The sequence below is a fragment of the Panicum hallii genome, chromosome 1 (assembly GCF_002211085.1).
Source record: "Panicum hallii strain FIL2 chromosome 1, PHallii_v3.1, whole genome shotgun sequence".
Classification (NCBI taxonomy): Eukaryota; Viridiplantae; Streptophyta; class Magnoliopsida; order Poales; family Poaceae; genus Panicum; species Panicum hallii.
The window spans coordinates 58,139,639-58,160,154 of NC_038042.1; the positions used below are offsets into that span (position 1 = coordinate 58,139,639).

Below are 20,516 nucleotides of genomic sequence, written 5' to 3' on the forward strand. Positions count from 1 at the left end.
GGTACGTTGTAACCACACCACACCGTTTCATGCGTGCAAGTGCAAGCAAGGTGGATAATTCATGGTCTTAACAAACGCTGCATACTTATCCCAGACCAGATGGGTATCAGATGATCTCTCAAATTTTTATTCCCCATGCAGTTGCATTGCTTGTTTGTTTTGTTCCTTCTGCCTGATTCAAAGCAGTTAGATCATTTCAAAAGATACATAATTCAGTTAGGTTACTACGGCCTTTTTAATAAAGACCAATAAGTCAGTTCAGTGCACCAGACTGCATGCTGAATCGCTGACTGTCCGGCCGACCATGTCTCGTCCTGTCCAAGCAGCCCAGCGGAGCATCTTTGATTCCTTTTTTTTTCCCCCCGCACTTATCTTGACGGCCTCCAAGAGTGCCAAACCTTTCATCATTTGGTGTACCAGTACCAGAACACACCTCGTTCTTTTGGCTCGGCTCGGCTCGGCCGCAGTTCATGTGTCCTGCTAGCTAGTATGATTTTCCTTTTGAAAGGCCATGTTGTGCTATGATTTGGTCCCTTTGTTCAGGAATAGGCTCTAGGATTTAGACAACGCTGCAAAAGAGCATCTCCGTTTCAGCATGGGGCACAAAGCCATGGCAGACAGGCCGGGCCTGCACAATAACCCTGGTGCAGTTGGTCTGATCATGGTCTGCCAGTTAGGTAATTGCAGAGAAACTGCCGTCACGAGCACAGTGTGCTATCGTTGGACTACGCAGAATTCAGTGATGATAGATAAGAGGGTCATGTCCTCCATATTAAATATGATTAGTTGCTTGGCTGAACCCTGAAATGAACTCATAAATGACCTTTTAGAGACGAGCAGAAAAGAAGGGCTGCATCCAATCTTCAACGATAAACAAGGAGGCCAGGTCATCTATCTAACAGTTGGGGAAAAGGCACATCACAGAAGACTGAAAAGTACCACCCTTTTTTTCCGCTCTCAAGTCTCTACCAAGCACCAAATTGTGCACACTTGTAGTCATATATAGAGAATGGCCGCCATGAAGCCAACGTTGGTATCTTATTCTTGACCTTACTTGGCTCGTAATGAAGGGTAGGTAAGTACACAAATATACGAAGTTTTTTTTTAATCTTTTCTCCCCCTAAGTTTTGCAACATTGCGTGCGGGCGGCTGCCTAATCTTGGCCTGGCTTACCGGTTCCGCAATCAGCATGTGATGTGGCGGCGCCGCTGGGATTTTGACCTCCGCGGATTCCTCGCTGGTGATGAGATGGATCACTATATAAAAATTTGCTGATTACTTGTAAAAATATACATTCTAGCTGATCCCATTTCCTACGGATACCATTTTGGTTGGACAGCGATGAGCAAACTAACAAATCGCCTTGCTTGAAATGCAAGATTATTTCGTTGTAGAAATTATTCATGCAATAATTTATTTGTTCGAAATATTTGCTTATGTATGGGTGCGGGTCAATGCGCGTGGTGATAGCAGTATCGTGTCTCCTTCCTTCCCTTCGCTAGACCCTAGGGATCCAAGGCCAAGCCATGTCAAAAGAGCCAGCACACGAACGCAGGTCAAACGGATCCGATCCCGGTCTTTTGTGGCGAGTGGTAGTTATTTAGAGGGAAACTGAGAGAACTGATGTTCCTTCAATGAGAGAACGGAGAACCGAGCCGAGGTGAGGAGGACAACAGGATTCCGGTCCATGTCCTCGTCTTGAAAGTCGAAACGGCCCGCTGGAGAACAGGCCGGCCTTCGGAAGGGGTCCAGCCCACGACCGCGGCCTCTGCCACAAACTTCAAACAGCTTCGTTCTGTTTCACCTAAAAAAACGCTTCACTTGTTTTTTCCAGGTTGTGATCGGATTATCTTTTTCTTTAGAAACATCGCGCTCGATTTTTTTCTGGAATTAAGGGCCTGTTTGGGACTGCTCTGCTTCACAAATCACAGCTCAGCTTCATGAACTTCACTGCAGAGCAGCTCTGCTTTGAAGTAGTTTACGAGCACGGTAAGCATTCGTGGAGAAGTATTTTCCTGCTCCTCTGAAGAAATGTGGAGTGAATGAATTATTACGCGTCATCTCTCCAGAACTAGAAGAGAAGATGGAAATATATAAACAAAAGAAACAAACTGTGCAGCTCATTCAAAAATCAACGCAAGATGGTGTGAGTTTAACCGTATATTTTTGCAGCTAAATGAAATCGACTCTGAAAAAGAGGTACTAGCAACAAATTATCTAAATGATATGAAAACGTATTTGATTTGTGGTTGCCTCCTCCTCCTTCTCCTCCTCCTCCTCCTCCCTCCTCCTCCTCCTCCTCTCTCTCTCTCTCTCTCAATATGTATAAGGAAAAACCAGATCCAAACGGAAGCAGAAAAGGAGGAGAGCCTGCTTCTTCTCCATATCGCTTGCTCGGCGGAGGATGTTGACAAACACACGGCTTGCTCGGCGGGGGATGACTGTAGGTTAGGACGAAGCTTCTGCCGAGACTCTGACCGGAGCCTCCCGGAAGTCGCTGGTCTCATCTCAGTTCAAGTTCAACGGTCCACGGTATAACTGGCAGAGTAAAGCATCATGTAATGTACTCCCACCAAGCTTGCTGCTGCTGCTCACACGCAAGAACCGCGCGCGATGGTAATGCGCGGCTCAGCAGCAAAGCTTGCTTGCGTTCTTAGGGGTGGAGGGGATACGTATTTGTTGTTCTAGTCGATTAGCGGGTGCGGAAATAGCTAGAACTGAATGCGGAAAGTATGGAAAAACATCTTGTAATGTATTTAACCAGAAAATCGATTATGCTCCTGCGGAAGTATCTACTCGTAACGGAATTTTAGGTGTCAAAGTGCGGATCTCATATAGTCAAAATAAGAGGGGATGTGCTATATCCGAAACGTACGAAATATAGTAAATATAGTAAATGCAGATGTAGTAGGGGTCGCGAACCAGACGGTACACAACTTGGTTTTGGAAGATATGGCACCAAAAGTAGTAGAGCTGGTCGTCTTTCATATCGAGCCATTGAAGCAGCACGTCGGGCTACAATCGGACAATTTCATCGTGCTATGAGCGGACAATTCTGAAGAAATTGTAAGATATGGGTAAGAGTTCTCGCAGATCTTCCTATTACGGGGAAATCCGTAGAAGTTCGAATGGGAAGAGGAAAAGGAAATCCTGCGGGTTAGATTGCTCGTGTGTCCACGGGACAAATCCCATTTGAAATGGATGGTGTGAGTTTGTCAAATGCTTGACAAGCCGCTAGAAAATCCTACTAATGCTGATAATATATTAGTAAACTGAATCCTAATATATTAAAGTTGATATTAGAGCGCTGCTGCTGCTGCTATCCTCAGTTTCCATATCAACACCCGGGGTGGGCGCACGAGCCGATGACGAGGCCGCGCTGCTGGCCTTCAAGGCTGCCGCGATCACCGGCGGGCACGGCGGCCTGCTCGCGTCATGGAACACCAGCACCGGCGGCGATACTGCGACTGGGAGGGGGTGCGGTGCCGAGGCAGCGGGCGCCACCGAGTGGGGGCACTGAACCTGCCCTCCCGCGGGCTCGGTGGTTCCCTTTCCCCGGGCATCGGCAACCTGTCGTCACTCAGGTTTCTCAACCTGAGTTCCAACGGGTTCAGTGGAGACATCCCGGAGAGCCTCGGCCGCTTGCGCCGCCTCCGCACCCTCGACCTGGGCTACAACGCCTTCTCCGGTGAGCTCCCAGCCAACCTGACCTCTTGCATCGACCTAACCTTCCTGGCCCTCCACTACAACCACCTCCACGGGCGCATACCCGCTGAGCTCGGTCTCGGTGGCAACCTGACACGCCTCAAGATACTCGGGCTAGCGATGAACTTTTTAACTTCACTGGCACCGTCCCGTCATCTTGGGCCAACTTGTCATCGCTCACAACCCTCTCCCTCGGGTTCAACCAGCTTGAGGGCACCCTTCCTTCTGGCCTCGGTAGCATCACAGGCCTCCGCGCCCTGGACCTCGCCTTCAATCTCTTCTCTGGCGAGCTCCCGCGCTCCTTGTACAATTTGTCTTCCTTGGAAACGTTTCAGGTTCAGGGAAACACGTTCTACGGAGGCATTCCCGCTGACATTGGCACTAGGTTTCCCAACTTGAATACACTTAACATTGCCAAGAACCGGTTCACCGGAGCTATCCCTGCCTCGCTCTCCAACCTTACTGCCCTTCAAGTGCTTCAACTCCAAATAAATAGGCTTAGTGGATATGTGCCTCACAACCTAGGGGGGAGACTACAAGCTCTGCGGCAGCTATACCTGTACAGCAACATGCTAGAAGCAAACGGCAGGATTGGGTGGGAGTTCATTGCTTCTCTGTCAAACTGCAGCCAACTCCACGAGTTAATTATCACCAACAACGCCGGTTTCAACGGCCAGCTGCCGAGTTCAATTGTAAATCTCTCAAGGACCCTACAAATTCTCCGCTTCGAAGACACTGGGATATCCGGCGCCATCCCTTCAGCCATCGGCAATCTGGTCAGCCTTGAATTCCTCGGTGCTGCGAATACATACATGTCAGGAGTGATTCCGGAGACCATTGGCAAACTGGAAAACTTGGTCTATCTAACTTTGTCCTACACTAACTTGTCTGGACTCATACCGCCATCTATCGGGAATCTCTCAAAGTTGACTAACCTATTTGCACAAAATAGCCAACTAGAGGGAGCTATTCCAGCAAGCATAGGGAAGCTCAAGAATCTGATATCCCTTGATCTCTCGACGAACCGCCTAAATGGTTCGATCCCTGGAGAGATTTTCAAGCTACCACTTGTTTCCAACGTCTTATTCTTATCATACAATTTACTATCAGGACCTCTTCCCTCTGAAGTTGGTGGCTTGGGGAATATTAACAACCTGGTTTTGTCTGGAAACCAATTATCTGGTGAGATACCCGACGATATTGGCAAATGCACCGTGCTGCAAGGACTATGGTTGGACAATAACTTATTTGAGGGAACTATACCTCAATCTCTGAACAATCTAAAGGGTTTGACTACACTCAACTTATCTATGAATAAGTTGTATGGTTCTATTCCTGATGGCATTGGTGGTATAAAAGATCTGCAACAATTGTATCTTGCCCACAACAACTTGTCAGGGCAGATCCCAATAGCGCTAGAGAATCTGACATCATTGTCAGAATTGGATTTGTCCTTCAACGATTTGCAAGGAGAAGTTCCAAAAGAGGGAATATTCAGAGCTTTTGTCAACTTCTCAATCACCGGTAACAATGATCTTTGTGGTGGAATGCCTCAACTTCGTTTAACTCCATGCCACCCAAGTCCTGTGAAAAAGAACAGAAAAGGAGATTTGAAGTATCCTATCATAGCTCTATCGTCAATCGGTGCACTCTTGTTCTTAGCTTTTGGTATTGCACTTAACCTGCTAATATATAAGAAGCTGAAACAAAAGCAAGAGAGCCCATTCGCACCATCAATAACCGAGGAACAATATGATCGAATTTCTTACCATTCATTAGCAAATGGAGCCAATGGATTTTCAGAAGCCAATTTGCTTGGCAAAGGAAGATTTGGGGCAGTAGACAAATGCACCTTCCAAGGAACTATAGCCGCTGTGAAGGTTTTAACCTTGAACAAACTGGATCTACTAGAAGCTTTGTGGCTGAATGTGAGGCAATGAGGAGAGTGCTCACCGTTGTCTCTTAAAGATCATGACATGCTGCTCAAGCATCGATAACCAAGGCCAAGAGTTCAAGGCACTTATTTTTGAGTTCATGACCAATGGTAGTTTAAATGATTGGCTTCATCCAAAATCGGATATGCCCACTCCAAGAAATACTCTAAGCCTAGAACAAAGGTTGGACATTGCCGTTGATATCGTGGATGCTTTGGACTATCTTCATAATCACTGTGAGCCACCAATTGTTCATTGTGATATCAAGCCAAGCAACATTCTTCTTGCAGAAGACATGAGTGTCCGAGTTGGAGACTTTGGCATATCTAGAATCCTTCCAGAAAGTGCAAGTAAAACTCTGCAAAATTCGAACAGCACAATTGGAATAAGAGGCTCCATCGGCTATGTTGCTCCAGGTAACTAAATTTTTTTTTATTTGCACTCGACCAACATTCCTAGTTCCTATATAAACATGGCATGCTGATCAATATACCTTTTTGCACAATCATAGAGTATGGTGAAGGTTCTTCTGTCTCAACTCTTGGGGATGTCTATAGCATCGGCATATTGCTGCTTGAGATGTTTACAGGAAAAAGCCCAACAGATGAAATGTTTAGAGATTCTTTGGATCTGCACAAGTTTTCAGAGGATGCTCTTCTTGATAGAATCTGGGAGATAGCCGATGCAACAATGTGGCTGCACACAGACACCCATCACAGCTAGAAGAAGCAGAATAGAGAATTGTTTGGTTTCTGTACTTGCTCTTGGAATATCCTGCTCAAAGAAACAAATTAGGGAGCGGACAAAAATGCAGGATGCAGCCGTTGAAATAAATTGTATCAGGGATTCATACCTCAGGTTTGCCAGTTCTCCTATGGTGGAACATAGAGGACTAGCAACAACTCTGCAGTAATTTGCAACAACAGTGAATAAATAGAGCTGAAACTTGGCAAGATTGGCATGTACAACACTTCAGCTGATCATTCTTTTCATAACAACCTAGATTTTTTGTAAGGATGCAACCTGAATTTGGTTACATCAGATATATGCCCGTATAAAGGGTATTTAGAAATGTATTAACATATAAAGTCTACATTGTTTTCAATTGTCAGAATGGCTCCTCCTTTAAATAATATGCGATATGAAGAACTAGTCAAATCCTATCATTTCTTTATTAACAATCTACAGTTGTTTACATCACTGTATAATCAAGAACATTTTGTAAGTGTGTCAAACAGATAAAAATCTAGATTTTTACTAGTTATTGTCATTTGTCAATAAGATATATGAGTCGAAACACTACCCTATGGAACCCACATCATATCGAGATTCCATAAAGCAGTTTCCAGAACAGAAGTAACAAACAGGTAGTGAGAGTGCGGGACATGATCCTTGAATGACCGATGCCATATCCGGTTCTCATCATATATATCTTTCTAAGGCTGATGTTCCGAGAGGAAGAGTAGATATCTTTTGGAAATTGCAAGGTGTATAATGATGGCTATGAATGTTCCTAAATATGGCCCATCTGTTAGCAAGTGGCCGCTCAATTGAACTTGCAGTTTCTAGTTTCTAGGATGAACTGAACTTGCAGTTATCTGTCCTCTGTTACAAAGCTGAGCCCTTGAGAGTTGAGTCGATGTCATCACAACTAACAGCAAAGTCAAATACTAGAGCCAAGCATCTGCACTTGCAGTCAACTCCTACCTGCTTGCCTTCTGGTAGTACTCAGTATCCTTGTGCGTTCAGAAAGAGCTGAGAAACCATTAGTGGATTGTGAATCCTTGTGCACTCAGAAAGAGCATGGCAAGGATGAAGGATCATTCCATCACGGTCAGCGCAAACCGTTTTGCTTCGAAACTTACAAAGAGCTAGACCGGTTTTTCGCCAATTTTCCAGTGAGCATTTCGTCCAAACAACCGTCAGGAATGCATCTTCTTTCATCAAGATAGATGACTGCATCAATTTACTCACACTTGCTGAAACACAGAGTTGCAGACGTAAATTGATGTTGACTTTGTCAACCACATTGCGTCTCGAGGCTTGACCAGAGTCAAAGCCGGCGCAATGTGGCACCGAAGCGCAGGACAGCTCGTAAACCTCCGCCGACTTTCATGCCAGTTCATCCCCCACGGGCCCCCCTCCAGTACGAACTTGAACTCTTCCGGCGCTTCTAGTGCTCGCTCGTCGCTCCCCACACCCGACGCGGCGCCGTCGCCCTCCCTCTACTCGCGCGCCCCCGCCGCGCGCATCCATGGTGCGCTCTCTCTCCTCACTTCTCGAACCCTAGCTTCCCCCTTCCGTCCGTGCTCCACTCCCCTTACCTCTCGCCATCTCTCGCGTTCACAATCCCCTGCAGGATTCATCCCCGACATCAGCCGCCGCCGCCGCCTCTGCGCCGATGGCGGCGTCCGCCCCGCCGCTCGACGACTGCCTGCGCCTCCTCCGCGGCGAGCGCGACGAGCATAAGCTGGCGGGCCTCCTCGTCGCCGCCAACGTCTGCCGCGCGGGCGACGCAGACGCCGTCCGTAAGGTCTACGACGCCGTCGGGTCCCGCTTCCTCCGACGCCTCCTCAACACAGGTAAATAAGCCATACGCGTGAAAAGTGAACCTGTTTGGTTAACCTGTGGGGGACTGCTGAGCTTTGGGTCACTGGGTTTTTGGTTCGTGGGCGCAGGGCTGGGGAAAGTGGAGGGCGGGAAGGAGGAGGAGCGGGAGGCGTACCTGCGCCTCGCCCTGACGGTGCTCGCCGGGCTCGCGCGCGCTCCGGAGGTTGCGGCCGACGAGGGGGTCGTCTCCACTGTGCCCCTAGTCGCCGAGGTTGTCTCCAAATCGTAAGAAATTTGCTCTCTGTGACCTTCTGCTACTCCATATTCATGCTAGTGTAAATGGACCAGTACACATGATTTATAATTATTTTGCAATCCTCACCATTTGGATATGCAGATGATATCCCGTTTTGAATCTGTTTGGAGCTGAAGCCAACTGTTTTGCTATCGGTAGCTACTTTTGATGCTTGCATGCGATACACATTTGCTTATGACTGTAGCTAAATCATGTGCTGCAGGGCTGATCCAGCAATCACTGTGGAGTGTTTTGAACTTCTATCACTTATTGCAATAGCCTCAGAAGATGGGGCATACAAGTTTTGCGAGCCTGGTGTAATAGACATGATCTACCTTCAAATCTCAAGCTTACCAGATGGTATTACATTTTGTTGCCTATATCTTTTTGTCAATTCCATCTCTAAACCACTTTAAAAAAAATCATCTCTAAACCAAGGAGTGTTAGCACTGATCCTTTAGATGCAGATCACAGCTGCTACATTTTAAGTTTGTGCATCTGGAAGGGTGCTTTTGTTACTCTGCTTTTGAAATGTGGACTTAGCCTATTCAATTCTGTCCTTGTTAGTCCTTAGCAGCAAGCACTGTGGGTTCATGAATAGCAATTTTTGGGGTCATGAACTTGTGGAAAATAATATCATAATTTGTTTGGTTCATTGGTGTTTAATATGGTTCGAATGCTTTACTTCTCATATGGTTTTATTGATTATATTGTTTGTAGGTTCAAAGTGCATAGAACTTGCCATTAATCTAATGCAATTACTTGTCCACAAACTCAAAGTTGACAACATGAGTGAGGAAAAACTGCAAGGAATGACAAGCATGGTATGATTGACATGCTGGAGTATTTTACGCGAACATTTCTGTATTTCTTTATTCACCATTCCTAAATTGATCTGATCTACAATTTTCAATGCAATTCAGGTGACTTACCTTGCCAGGCTTTTTGCTGTTCTTCATACTGCAGTTAAATTTGATGCCCTGCACATGCTTACTGCCCTCTTGTCCCAAAAAGAATCTGTAAGGGTGACCCTTTCCCTCTCTTGTTTTATTTGAAGCATGTGAATTGTTTTGTTATGCATGATATTTGATAAGTTCTTCCCAATGATTTATCTTTAACCCTTAATGTTTTGTTTTGTTGTTGGAATGCTAAAGCCACTTCATGATCTTTTGAGATCAATGCCAGCATCAATTTGGGAATCTCACATCCGAGTTGGAATCACTGCCATCCTCCAAAATCGTGTTGGTATGTCCGCACTTCATATTCATAAATGATGCAAAATTTTATTGCTAAATATTGTGAAAGTCGAAATTATTTGGTCACATTGATGAAATAAGTAGCCTTAACATTTTAGGTTTACTAATCAGGTGCATTCTTCATGGATGAAAGCAATAATACTAATACGTGCCACTTTGTTTCAATAGCACTGCAGCTTGATCTATTCTTAGCTATCCATTGGATATCTTGGAATTATTTTATTTCTTATGTTTATTTGACTAATTACCATTTTACGAGGAATGTAAACTGCAGGATAGAAGACTGAGATGTAACCATGCTAGCATTGTTTTTTTCACTTTCGAGATGCTCATGTTGTTAAATGTTTTGTTGCTGTTCAGTATCCTCTGAAAAGCTGCATGCTCTTCTTTTGGCGGAGTGCATGATGTCCATACTAGGTGAGGATTGGTTGTCAGAAGATTGTAAAATCCAGGATACCCAGAATATATTGCCTGTTGACAAGTAAGCTTCACATTATCTCCTGTATTCTGTGAGATTTGCCTTTAATTCTCTATAACAATTTGTTTTTTCTGCAGATTTGTATTGCTTGTCCTAGAGTCCGCAAGAATTGAAGTGGCAGTCCTTCTAAATGAGCTTGCGTATTTGAAGTACGAGTCTTCAAATACTTCTCAGACAGATGAAGCCGTCAGTCAGAAACAGAGAAACCTCGCTATACTATTTTCATTAATAGAAAGAATAATCAAAATGATATCAAATGCCAGTAGCAGTGAAGGTATGTTTCCATCCTCTTTTCTATTTTTGGTTCCTTGGGCATCAAACCAGGAAGCTTAGAGCCTATGTATTTTGCAATCATATGATGACAATTCTCCATTTCTGCATCACCAGTATTCGTTAATGCCCTTCCATTTATGTATCCCCCAGCAATTACAAAACATGCATCAGCATGGAGATATGCACATGTCCTGATGCAGACACTCTTAAGGAAATCCAAACATTGGGAAAGCATTTCCTTGAAGTGCAAAATATTTTGGCAAAAATGGTAGATACCAGTGCACGCCAGGCACTCTAATTTAACAAAGCACTCCAGAACGGTCATTAGTTCACTGACTTACATCATCTAATCCGAGCTCCAATTACTTTTAGTGGTATCAACTGTCAGCGTTGTATTATGCAATTTAGAGCAACTCAGCGATGCTTCTAAAATGCCAAATTTCTAGAATAAAATGGCACTAACTTCTGGTGTTGGTAGCATCGTAAGCTTTTGGGGTGAAATCTTACCATTTCCTTTATATTATTTCCTAATTCATTACCTTGAGCTTTCTGTTTCTCCTATCTTTCTATCGAAGTTGGTAGTCATGGCAATGACTCATAGAAAACCTACTAAAATAACTGTGCTTCTAGCAGCCATTCTCCTTTCAAAAGTTATTCTATACTGTATGCAGGTGCACCAAGTCAGACTATCCGTGAAAGTACCATAATGCAGGCCATCACAGGATTAAATGAGACAATCAGTTTAGTTTTAGACTTTCTGCAGGATGCAAAGGTACATATTCTGATCAACCAAATATGATCATTATTATTGTAAGATAATGCATCCTGAAGATGAAAACTTGACAGGATCATGGGCAACGGAAAGGTGATGATCTTTTGGCAGCTGCAAGGATAGTAGGAAGGTGTGCTGCTTTCTCATCTTATTATTCTAGGAGAATTTATGGATCCTTATCTTCCTTCTTTAATAAATAATTGCTCCTTAACATTATTAACAAAGTTGTTTCCTTTAGTCGTGACTAAATAAATACTAGTTCCTCCATCTGCTTGTATCACTTGTCATGATGATTTTATATTTGTTTTCACATTATTAACAAAGTTGGTTTTCCTATAAAAACTAAAAGTTAGTTTTCACCCTTTAGAACATATGTTTATACAATTTGGCCACTTGATATTTCTCTGTACACACAATCTACATAAACTGTTAACCAAGTGTGTCTTCAATAGTGAAGCACCCAGATCAGCTTCTGTACCACATATTTTTCGTCGATTCAAAGTAACATCTATACTTTACTCTGTTGCAGTTACCTGGCAGAGGCACCATATGCCTGCAAGGAGAAAACCAGAAACCTACTGGAATTTATCTTTTCTATAGAAGGTCAAGATGAATCAAGGTTGCTTCTTCTTGATTTTGTGCCGCAGGTGTATATATATCTTCTTACATGATGCAAAGTACTGATGGTATAAAGTTCAATTCTTGCAACAGGCCCTTCTATTCTATTTGCTTCATGCTTCCAATGATATCCCAAATAACAATGGAGGCTGATGGATGTAGAACTTTGGCATCATTTGGTGGCTATAAGGCAGTAAGTAGGATTATCTCCTTTTCAACTTTCTGAAACTTGATTATTGATTCCTTTTCTATTATCCTCAAATTAATTTATCTTCCTATTTAGCCTAGTCCGTTTTGCATGTTCCTTGGTAAGCTGGTGTTTTCTCTCTCCTTGCTAGCATGTTACTATTAGTTCTGTCACCTCTATTTCAAGATGAACACGGGCTGGAGATCTCCAGGATTCATATTATGTTATGGAATGTCATGGCATTCCTATTCTAGAGGCTCATAGCTTTATAAAGGCAGTCAATTTTGATTTGATGTTTATTGATTGAGATGAACACATGAGGTATTGATTAACTTCATCAAGATTAACAGAGACATCTCATTCAGTATAGTTAGCACTCTGTTTTTTTTACTGAGATATGACAGCTGTGATGGTCTGTGTTTGTATCTGCAGGTTATAGATTGCCTTGTTAAAATGACTGAGCAGGATGGAATCGACAATGGTAGCATGTTTTTGGCATGTGATACCATCATAAACTTCATGTCTAATGTAAGTGACTTTATTGTCTGAAAGTTCAATTCTGCATATACCATGAGAAAAATTAATAACATGTTGGTATTTTGCAGAGGAAAAGTGTCCATATTCCAGTGGATTCTTGTTTCATTCGCCTCCTAAAAGCACTTGTTACATGGGCTGGTATGCTCTAACTTCTGTTCATTAGCTTAAACATGCATCTTTGTGGATCGTAGATGATACCAATATGTGGGTGGTTGCTATAATCATTTCTCAATATTTGGTTCTGGCAAGTTCATTACTTAGGTTAAACTGTAGAAAAACATCTTGACCGCATTTCCAGATATGATTAATGGATGACTATTTCTTCTTGTCAGCATCTAAGATACACACCAACATTATAACTGGAACCAGGCAGACTTCCCAAATTATTTCCTTTGTTGGCTCATACCGATTGAGTATCAAGAAATTGATGTGCTTTGATCACTGTCTGTTTTGACCTTTGTTGTGACTTGAGATGCCTGGCATCTTTCCCCGTATATGGTGCTGTAATGATATCGAAGTTGGCATGTTGAGTCTTCTGTAATACAATAATTCTGAGATTTTGGGCACAAATAAACTGGACGCCTGTTAACATACTAGCTGACAGCAAATAGTATCGCAAGCTCTTTTTTTTTGTGTTATTCACGCGCTGAATGGGTCACTATATGTTATTGCATATAGGATCCTCAAATGCCTCATCAGTTACCATGACAGCATCCTGCTTATGTGCGATGCTGATAGACTTGACATCAGAAGAGTTTCTATTGCGCTGCTCTGATTTTGACGCCAAGACCCTTGGGAGTTTGTCTGAGCTCATTGTCAGAAGTTTGCAGCAGGTAATTAGTCCTTATTCAGTAATTGAGATTATTTTGTTTCAGGTGGTTGTTTGCTGTAATGAAGTTTTTCCATGGCACTTAATGTGCTGATAATATGGTGTAATGTCCTGCAGGATGTCCCTGACGATGATGGGGAGCGATTCAACCAGAAGCAGATCATTGTATCAGGTAACACGTGCTAATCTGTTGACCTAAAAGTAAGCTCATTCAATGTGCACGAACAAAAATCCAACTTCCTCCCTTTTGGAGTATCGGTACAGGTTATCGGCGATGGGCTGATAGATTTCCACATGTTAAAAACGTAGTGGATAAGCATGTATCCATGTGATCATCCGTTTCCCCAAGAGCTGTTCTCCATGAATTGGAATCTAAAAGCGCAGATATGCCCATGCCTCAGCTTCATCTTCGGTGGGTCATTAGGTTTATGAACCATTCCCTTTACCCTGTATTCACATGTGACCTGTTGCTGATGTGCTTTTGGTTAGGGGATTTTAGGTTACAATTATTCTCCAATGGGGAATTTGAGGTTAGGATAATTCTGCTGCGACAGCTCAAATGTGTACACCAATATGGATGGAAAGAGGGCATTGCTTATCCAGTTAATCCTCATTAGCAATGCAAGTGGACACTAGAATGCTTATGCAAAAGAAGAAAGAAGGCGCTGAGGCCACAAAGATTTAACTCAACCATTCTGTACAGAACTGTTGTAACAATACAAAGCTCAGATTTCAGAGTGCAGTGCACTCTGAAGGAAGGAAGGTTTTGTAAGATCAGGAAAAGGCTCTTCGCTTGCCGCTACGCCATGAACTGTTTTGCGCATGTCACGAGTTTGTATTAGTTGCAACGCCAAGTCCCGTCCCATTCAGAATGGTCTGAAAAAGCTACTGCTATCGATATATGCGGTGGATAATTCATTATGTATTCACCTTGATGAAAAAGCTACTGCTATCGATATATGTGGTGGATAATTCATTATGTATTCACCTTGAGTGTTAACAGAATTACTCATTTGGGTTGGTGCTTCAGCCCCGCTTCATTCCCATCAGGAATGGGTACGGGATAAATTGGCACCGTTCGTTCAAAGACAGCTCACAGCTATACATGGGCAAACCACCCTCATCGATGATCCAAGCTGCGTTAGTTGTGTGCTGGTTGTCATCATTCATCAATGAACGATGCGAATACATAGTGGCGGTCGGGCGGGGACAAATTTTCCATCCTCTAAATAGGGACAGGGGCATCTAAATGCATTGCTCTCACCTCCCAACCTGCTAATCCTTGGAAATCTCAGCACCAGCAAGCAGTTGCAAGTCTGTAAATTTCATGCAACACATGCCCTCTGCCTTACCCTTTTTTTTTTCTCAATTCAGAAGCAATATAAAGACGCTCTAAAAACAGCCTTATGTTACCCACAAGGAATAGCATAAACACTGACAGTAGAAGCTTCACCAAAAACCTTGAGATGTTAAATAGAATTAAACATGCGAAGTATGAATTCAGATCAGGGTAACATAGCAGGGTCCAGTTTCAACTTGTGCTACTAATATATAAGAGACGGTAAGTTCACAACCAAAGATACATCCATGACCAATTTTCCATTCCTTTGAGACTGCCGTAACCTTCCAACTTGGCAGAATAGTGAACAGATCTGGCTGTCCCCTGCACAGCTTCCTCAGAGATCAGACGACAGCCTCCAAAAGTCAAAGACACTAATTTCTGAAAGTGTACAAGTTTAGCCATTCCAACATTGGTCACATTTTTGCATTTCCGGAGAGTGAGACTAGTCAAGCATGGGGCATGCGCTAAGTAACTGATCCCAACATCCGTTATCCCCTTGCAATCCACAAGCTCGAGTGTCTCTAAGAACTGTGCAGATGAGATGTCCTTCATCCCCTCATCCTTGAAAATGCTTGCACCATTTAGCACGAAGACACGAATTGGACAGGTCTGAATGAGACTTATGATACCCTTCTGTGTGAAGCCTATTTCTGTTGGCCAACTACTAGATCAAAATGTAAAGGTGAGCTCAACAACCTCAAGCATCGGGCAGCAGAGAGATAGAGCCTTAAGGCTATCATCAGTCAGTGGCGTCCTGAAGGAAGTACCACAGCGCAAAGGCATGAGCCGAAGTGAGATACTTCTAAGGTTGCTGCAGTTCTGGAATAGTGCGATCATCTCACTCTCATTTAGACCAACAACATAGTGCAGACATAGTTTCTCCGGTGCTCTGCACTTCCCCAAGAGAAAGCGAGGTCCAATTTCTGGCCGTGTTATAATTTTGGGGGTGGGGGAGTTTCTCGCAACGAACAACGGGCCTTGGGCCGAGGCTTGCACGCTGGGCCTGGTGGGTATGCTATGCTGGCGCGGCAGCTGGCTGGCATCGGTCATCTCGGTTTTCGAGAGACAGAAGAACCGGTCACAGTGGAAAAATGAACGAGAACCGGACCGAACGAATAATAGACCGAAGATCTGTGATTTCAGAGTGGGTGCCACAGCCAAGGCAGCAAAACAGATTGCACTTTACCCATTAGGAGCCACACCATACATAAGAAGAAACGGAAAGAAACAGATACAACAATAATAATCCCTAGACCGTTTCTTTACATGACTCAACTTCCACTGATACATGGAAAGGGGAAATAACAGCCAAAGATAACGCCCAAAGATCCTTCCATTCGTCTTGTACTGTCCAGGCCTTCAGAATTGACGAGATGGTCCTCTCATGAAAATATTTAGCGGAACAGTGTACTTGTTTCCATCTTTTTCATTCCTTTTAGATTGGCGAAGCTTTCAGACTCCTTAGAATAGTGAACTAATCCCGCAGCCCCCTGCACAGCTTTCTGAGAGATCCGACGACAGCCGACAACAGTCAAAGACTCCAATTTTTGTGAACGTGCCAGCTCGGCCATCCCATTATCAGTAACTTTATTGCATTGTCGGAGAGTGAGACTGCTCAAGGACGGCGTAGATGTTATGAAACTCATCCCGGCATCAGTTATCCTTTCGCAATCCACAAGCTCAAGTGTCTCCAGGAATTGTGCAGACGAGAGGCCCTTCATTCCCTCATCGTTAAGACTGTTAGCGCCATTAAGCATGAGAACACGAATAGGACAAGACTGAACCAGCGTTACCATACCCTCCTGTGTGAAGCCTATTTCTGATGGATAACTACTGGAACAAAATGTAAAGGTGAGCTCAACAAACTCAAGCATAGGGCAGCTCAGACCTAGGGCCTTAAGGCTTTCATCGGTCAGTGCCGTCCTGAAATCCATGTCTGGTCCACAGCGCAGAGGCATGAGGCGAAGTGAGAGACTTCTAAGGTTGCTGCAGTTCTGGAACAGCGCAATCATCTCGCTCTCATCTAAACCAACAACATAGTCTAGGCAAAGTTTCTCCAATGCTTTGCAATTGCCTAAGAGAAAACGAAGTCCAATCTCTGGCACAGTTATAATATGCGCCAACCTCAAATCCTTCAAATTTTCACAATAGATATCATATTTGTACAGGTAGTGAGCATCATAAGAAGGATCAGGGGGAGGCCCTGCTAACCAATAATTGTCATTGATCTCAAACTCAAACTTTTCAAGCTTCATCCATCCTGGACCAAACTTTAGGAGGTCATACTGGCTGATTCCCTTGCAATCCTTCACCACAAGTTCCACCACTGATCCAGCCCTGCCAAGGTACTCCAGCCACTCCACACTGCTTACTTTCATGCAGTCAACAAGATGGAAAGCAGATAAACTCTTGCACCCAACCGCTACTGAGAGAAGCCCACTAGAACTTATTGCTGGGGCAAAGTTCAACCTGAGGGCTATGAGCTTCTTGCAATATGCTAGATAACCAATGCCTGTGTCATTAATGTAGGAGCAGAAGCTTAAGGTGAGATCCGTCAGCAAAGGGCACTGTGACGAAAGCACAAGAATCCCTTGGTTGTCCAACTGTTTCCCTTGTTTGGACGTCCAACCAGAGTAATTGATCTCTACTTTCCACAAGTTGGGAAACCGGAAGCACAGTGACGACAAGACTTCTGTTGCAGGGTGAAGACTGCAGCCAACATGGATAATACCCCTTTCCTCTGCCTCAGCATTATAGAGCTGTTTTGACACAAGGGAAAGAGAATTCAGATCGCTTGTCCTTGTAATCCTCTTGATGATCTCTGCAAGCAGTGGCTCCGAGAGACCCTCCATCAGTTAAAGCAGATAAACTACTTCAGTAGTCTCATGGTTGAGCTGTTGAGCAGGCATTCAGAGTGCTGGATTGAAATTAAGGCGATCAGAACAGAACATTTGAATGCAATATAATCAAATGACAACAGGAATAATCATCAACGGTGACTCTCTGAACCTTTTACTATAGAGCTACTTTGTTTGTTTTCACTAACAAATTGCATGAGCAGAGCTGGCGCCCTATGTATTTCTAAATAACTGAGCAGGCAAAAAGCTAGACTACACAAGATTACAAGCAACGTACCCAATGCATCTGAAAATTTTCTGCAACGAATTGCAAGGGAACCTGCAGCAAATCGACGAATTAGAAGTACAGGTCTATAAGCTAACATATGGAAGGGCGCAATTACTAATCAAGTGAAACTTGCGACTGAACAGCAGGTAACGACTAACGAGGCCTAGGGGTTCCTGAACTGGGCAACTGGCTGATGTACCAGGCAAATAAAAACCATTTCCATACGCCACAACTTAGAAATTGTGGCCCAGACATCAAAATTAAATAGGTGAAGAATCGAGATCACCGAGATGCTAGTTTCCTATTCCGTAATCTCAAACCATAAACGCGCAAAAAAAAATCCCGAGCTCAATTTGATAAAACCCCAAAATGGAATCATACCTCACAGGAACCGAAGATCAGAAAGCTGGATTCGGCTTCTAGGGACGGGATCAAGATTCAAGAAAAGGCCGCGGCGAACTCGGCAGGAAGATAAGAAGAAGAAAGAAACGGCGGCGACCTCCCCTCCAGCGTGGCGGCGTCAGCGAGATCTTTTTTCTCTTTTCTCTTTCCGAGCGGAAGGAGAAATATCTACTTGTGGTCCCGATCAGAAGTTGGTCTGGGCCGCCCCGTATGTAACATGGGCCGAATACAGAGCAAGTGAGCCGCGAGCCCATGGGTGAGCAGTGACCGACAAGGCAACAGCAGCAGCACGGCAGTTGCCAATGGAGCACTCATTTCCAATGGAGATTCGGTTTGTCAAATACGAAGAACATCAGTGGACTGGGAGACCAATAGTGCTTCTTCTTCAACAATGTTTTTGAGATCCGATGTGCAAAGTCAAAGACACATCATCAATTCATCATAGATATCTGCGGGGTTTCTCTGCAGTTCTGCAAACTCACACATTCAGATATACAGGTCTGAAGATAATTAATTGAGAATTGGACTACTTCAGCAATCTTGTCTTACAAATATATTGCGCTGCACATACTTGCTGTGAAAATGCTCATAGGTGCAGCCATAGATTCCCGAAAACTGGAGTTCCAAAAAAAAAAAGATTCCCGAAAACTGGTTTCTTCTCTAGTAGTACCGAAGATTATGTTGGCTTCTTTTATTGTGTGGATGTGAAGAAAGCAAAGCAACAAACTGCGCACACAATAGTTTGAGCCTGTAACATCAAAGTGACGCAAAAAGTGTGGCATTTTCCTGTTTTAAATCGAGTAGTATATATATCTAGCTCTGAAAAATCATGCCTAGCCCCCATAGCTGAACCCAACAAATCAGCAGGTCTTCCACACATGGCAAAGGTCAGAAAAGGGCTCGCTGGCTCCTGGAGCATTTCAATTTTCAGATCACACATATTTTTTGTTCAGGAGAAAGGTTAAAGGAGATGCCAACGCTGCATCAGCTCAGCTCATTACTAGCTCGGTCTTGTGCCATCCACCAACGACCATGGAGGGACAGGGAGCTGATGCTTGGTGAATCGGAACCCACGCCATTATTAAGGGCGAAAGCTACCCCTGGTAGCCAGGAACGAAAGATTAGCTAACATATACTATACGGTAGTACGTGCCTGTGATCTTTCCTCCTCTTTTCGTGCTTTGATTTTATGCCGTCCCTATCCTATCCATTGCGATCACCAGCTTTTGGAAGGAGAGGCCGCGGCCTTTCGCTGATCAGGACCCACACGGCACTGCACTGCATCGAGCTCCAGGGGCCGGGCGACTGCGTAAGCGCTACGAGCACCAAGATCCTTTGCATCTGAAAAGGAGGGAACAGAGTATATATACATCTGACAAGATATCATTCGTTCTGGGATCAATGGCTAGCAACTTGCAGCTAGCTAGTTACTAGTGATTGTTCTAGTGGTCAAGATGAATGAAAAAAATTGAAAGGTTTAGAGTCCAACACTACATAATGAAGCATGAATTCTAGAATCTAGCTGCGTGCAGAATGCTGATCTCAGCTGCTGTGCGCATGAATGATGATAAGAAAAGAGAATGCTCACAAGCGGGTGTGTGCTTGTGGCCGGCTTATCCTCGGTCAGCTGTGGAGAATCCTACCCTACACAGCAGTGGACATTGTTTTGCTGGGGCGTTGATTACGACGGCAGGTGTGGTGTGAACCGGGGCAGCCTAAGAATCTGCTGAAAATAAAGCTGAACGTGCGGCTGCAATCCCATGTTTATTCATTCGTTGGAAAGGAACCGGCGGATCGTCGTCGATCGATCTTCAACAAGTACCTTTTCGTTCGTTTCTTCTTACGGTACGTATTGCCTGTCTCCCTGACAACGGCTTAAGGTTCTTCTCTCTTGTCACGCAGTAGTCTTGCTTCAGAGTTTGATTGCCGCTCTAGTGCGTTCCTGCAAGGTAGATCGAGGAGTCATCCCAGGACAAAAATGACCTGTCGTGGCAACGAATGGTTCAGTGAAGAAGTTGCGCGTTGCAGATGGAGATAGGCTAGTGGCAATGTGGCGTAGCTTAGGTTGGGAGCAGCAGTGCGTGGCTCGCCCATTTCCTTCCTTGTCCCTGAAGGCGATAATGGATGCAGTCTTCCGTTGACCTGAGAAGGGCATAGCACCTGCGTGAAGCTTAGTATCTGTCAAAAGAACAGGCTAAAAGATACGACAGTT

The 20,516-nt window shown here is 44.2% G+C and overlaps 2 protein-coding genes and 1 pseudogene across 6 annotated transcripts; 2 read left to right on the top strand and 1 right to left on the bottom strand.

Annotated features, from left to right (window-relative positions):
- Positions 1-610: 610 nt before the first annotated feature.
- Positions 611-6,552, top strand: LOC112899108 (annotated as a pseudogene).
- Positions 6,553-7,754: 1,202 nt separating this feature from the next.
- On the top strand, positions 7,755-14,417 carry LOC112876643. Of its 4 annotated transcripts, none has more exons than XR_003225353.1 (19): positions 7,755-7,896; positions 7,999-8,221; positions 8,318-8,474; positions 8,708-8,844; positions 9,205-9,308; positions 9,408-9,503; positions 9,639-9,729; positions 10,101-10,221; positions 10,296-10,492; positions 11,163-11,263; positions 11,338-11,393; positions 11,793-11,882; positions 11,975-12,074; positions 12,501-12,596; positions 12,674-12,743; positions 13,284-13,438; positions 13,552-13,606; positions 13,699-13,846; positions 13,924-14,417. XR_003225353.1 is itself a non-coding variant. In XM_025940804.1 (18 exons), exons 1-18 carry the CDS (start codon positions 7,894-7,896, stop codon positions 13,764-13,766), a joined length of 1,920 nt encoding a protein of 639 aa, XP_025796589.1. In that variant the 5' UTR covers positions 7,755-7,893; the 3' UTR covers positions 13,767-14,417. The 4 variants fall into 4 exon arrangements, 2 of the variants coding, with proteins under 2 accessions (XP_025796589.1, XP_025796599.1); XR_003225351.1 differs by having other exon boundaries at positions 13,934-14,417; XM_025940804.1 differs by having other exon boundaries at positions 13,699-14,417.
- Positions 14,418-15,895: 1,478 nt separating this feature from the next.
- On the bottom strand, positions 15,896-18,436 carry LOC112876745 (F-box/LRR-repeat protein 14-like). 2 transcript variants are annotated; one of them, XM_025940928.1, is made up of 3 exons: positions 18,284-18,436; positions 17,912-17,953; positions 15,896-17,693 (listed from the first exon to the last, which is right to left on the bottom strand). In XM_025940928.1, exon 3 carries the CDS (start codon positions 17,626-17,628, stop codon positions 16,171-16,173), a length of 1,458 nt encoding a protein of 485 aa, XP_025796713.1. In that variant the 5' UTR covers positions 17,629-17,693; positions 17,912-17,953; positions 18,284-18,436; the 3' UTR covers positions 15,896-16,170. The 2 variants fall into 2 exon arrangements, with proteins under 2 accessions (XP_025796713.1, XP_025796706.1); XM_025940921.1 differs by lacking the exon at positions 17,912-17,953 and having other exon boundaries at positions 15,914-17,693.
- Between the last annotated feature and the right edge of the window lie 2,080 nt (positions 18,437-20,516).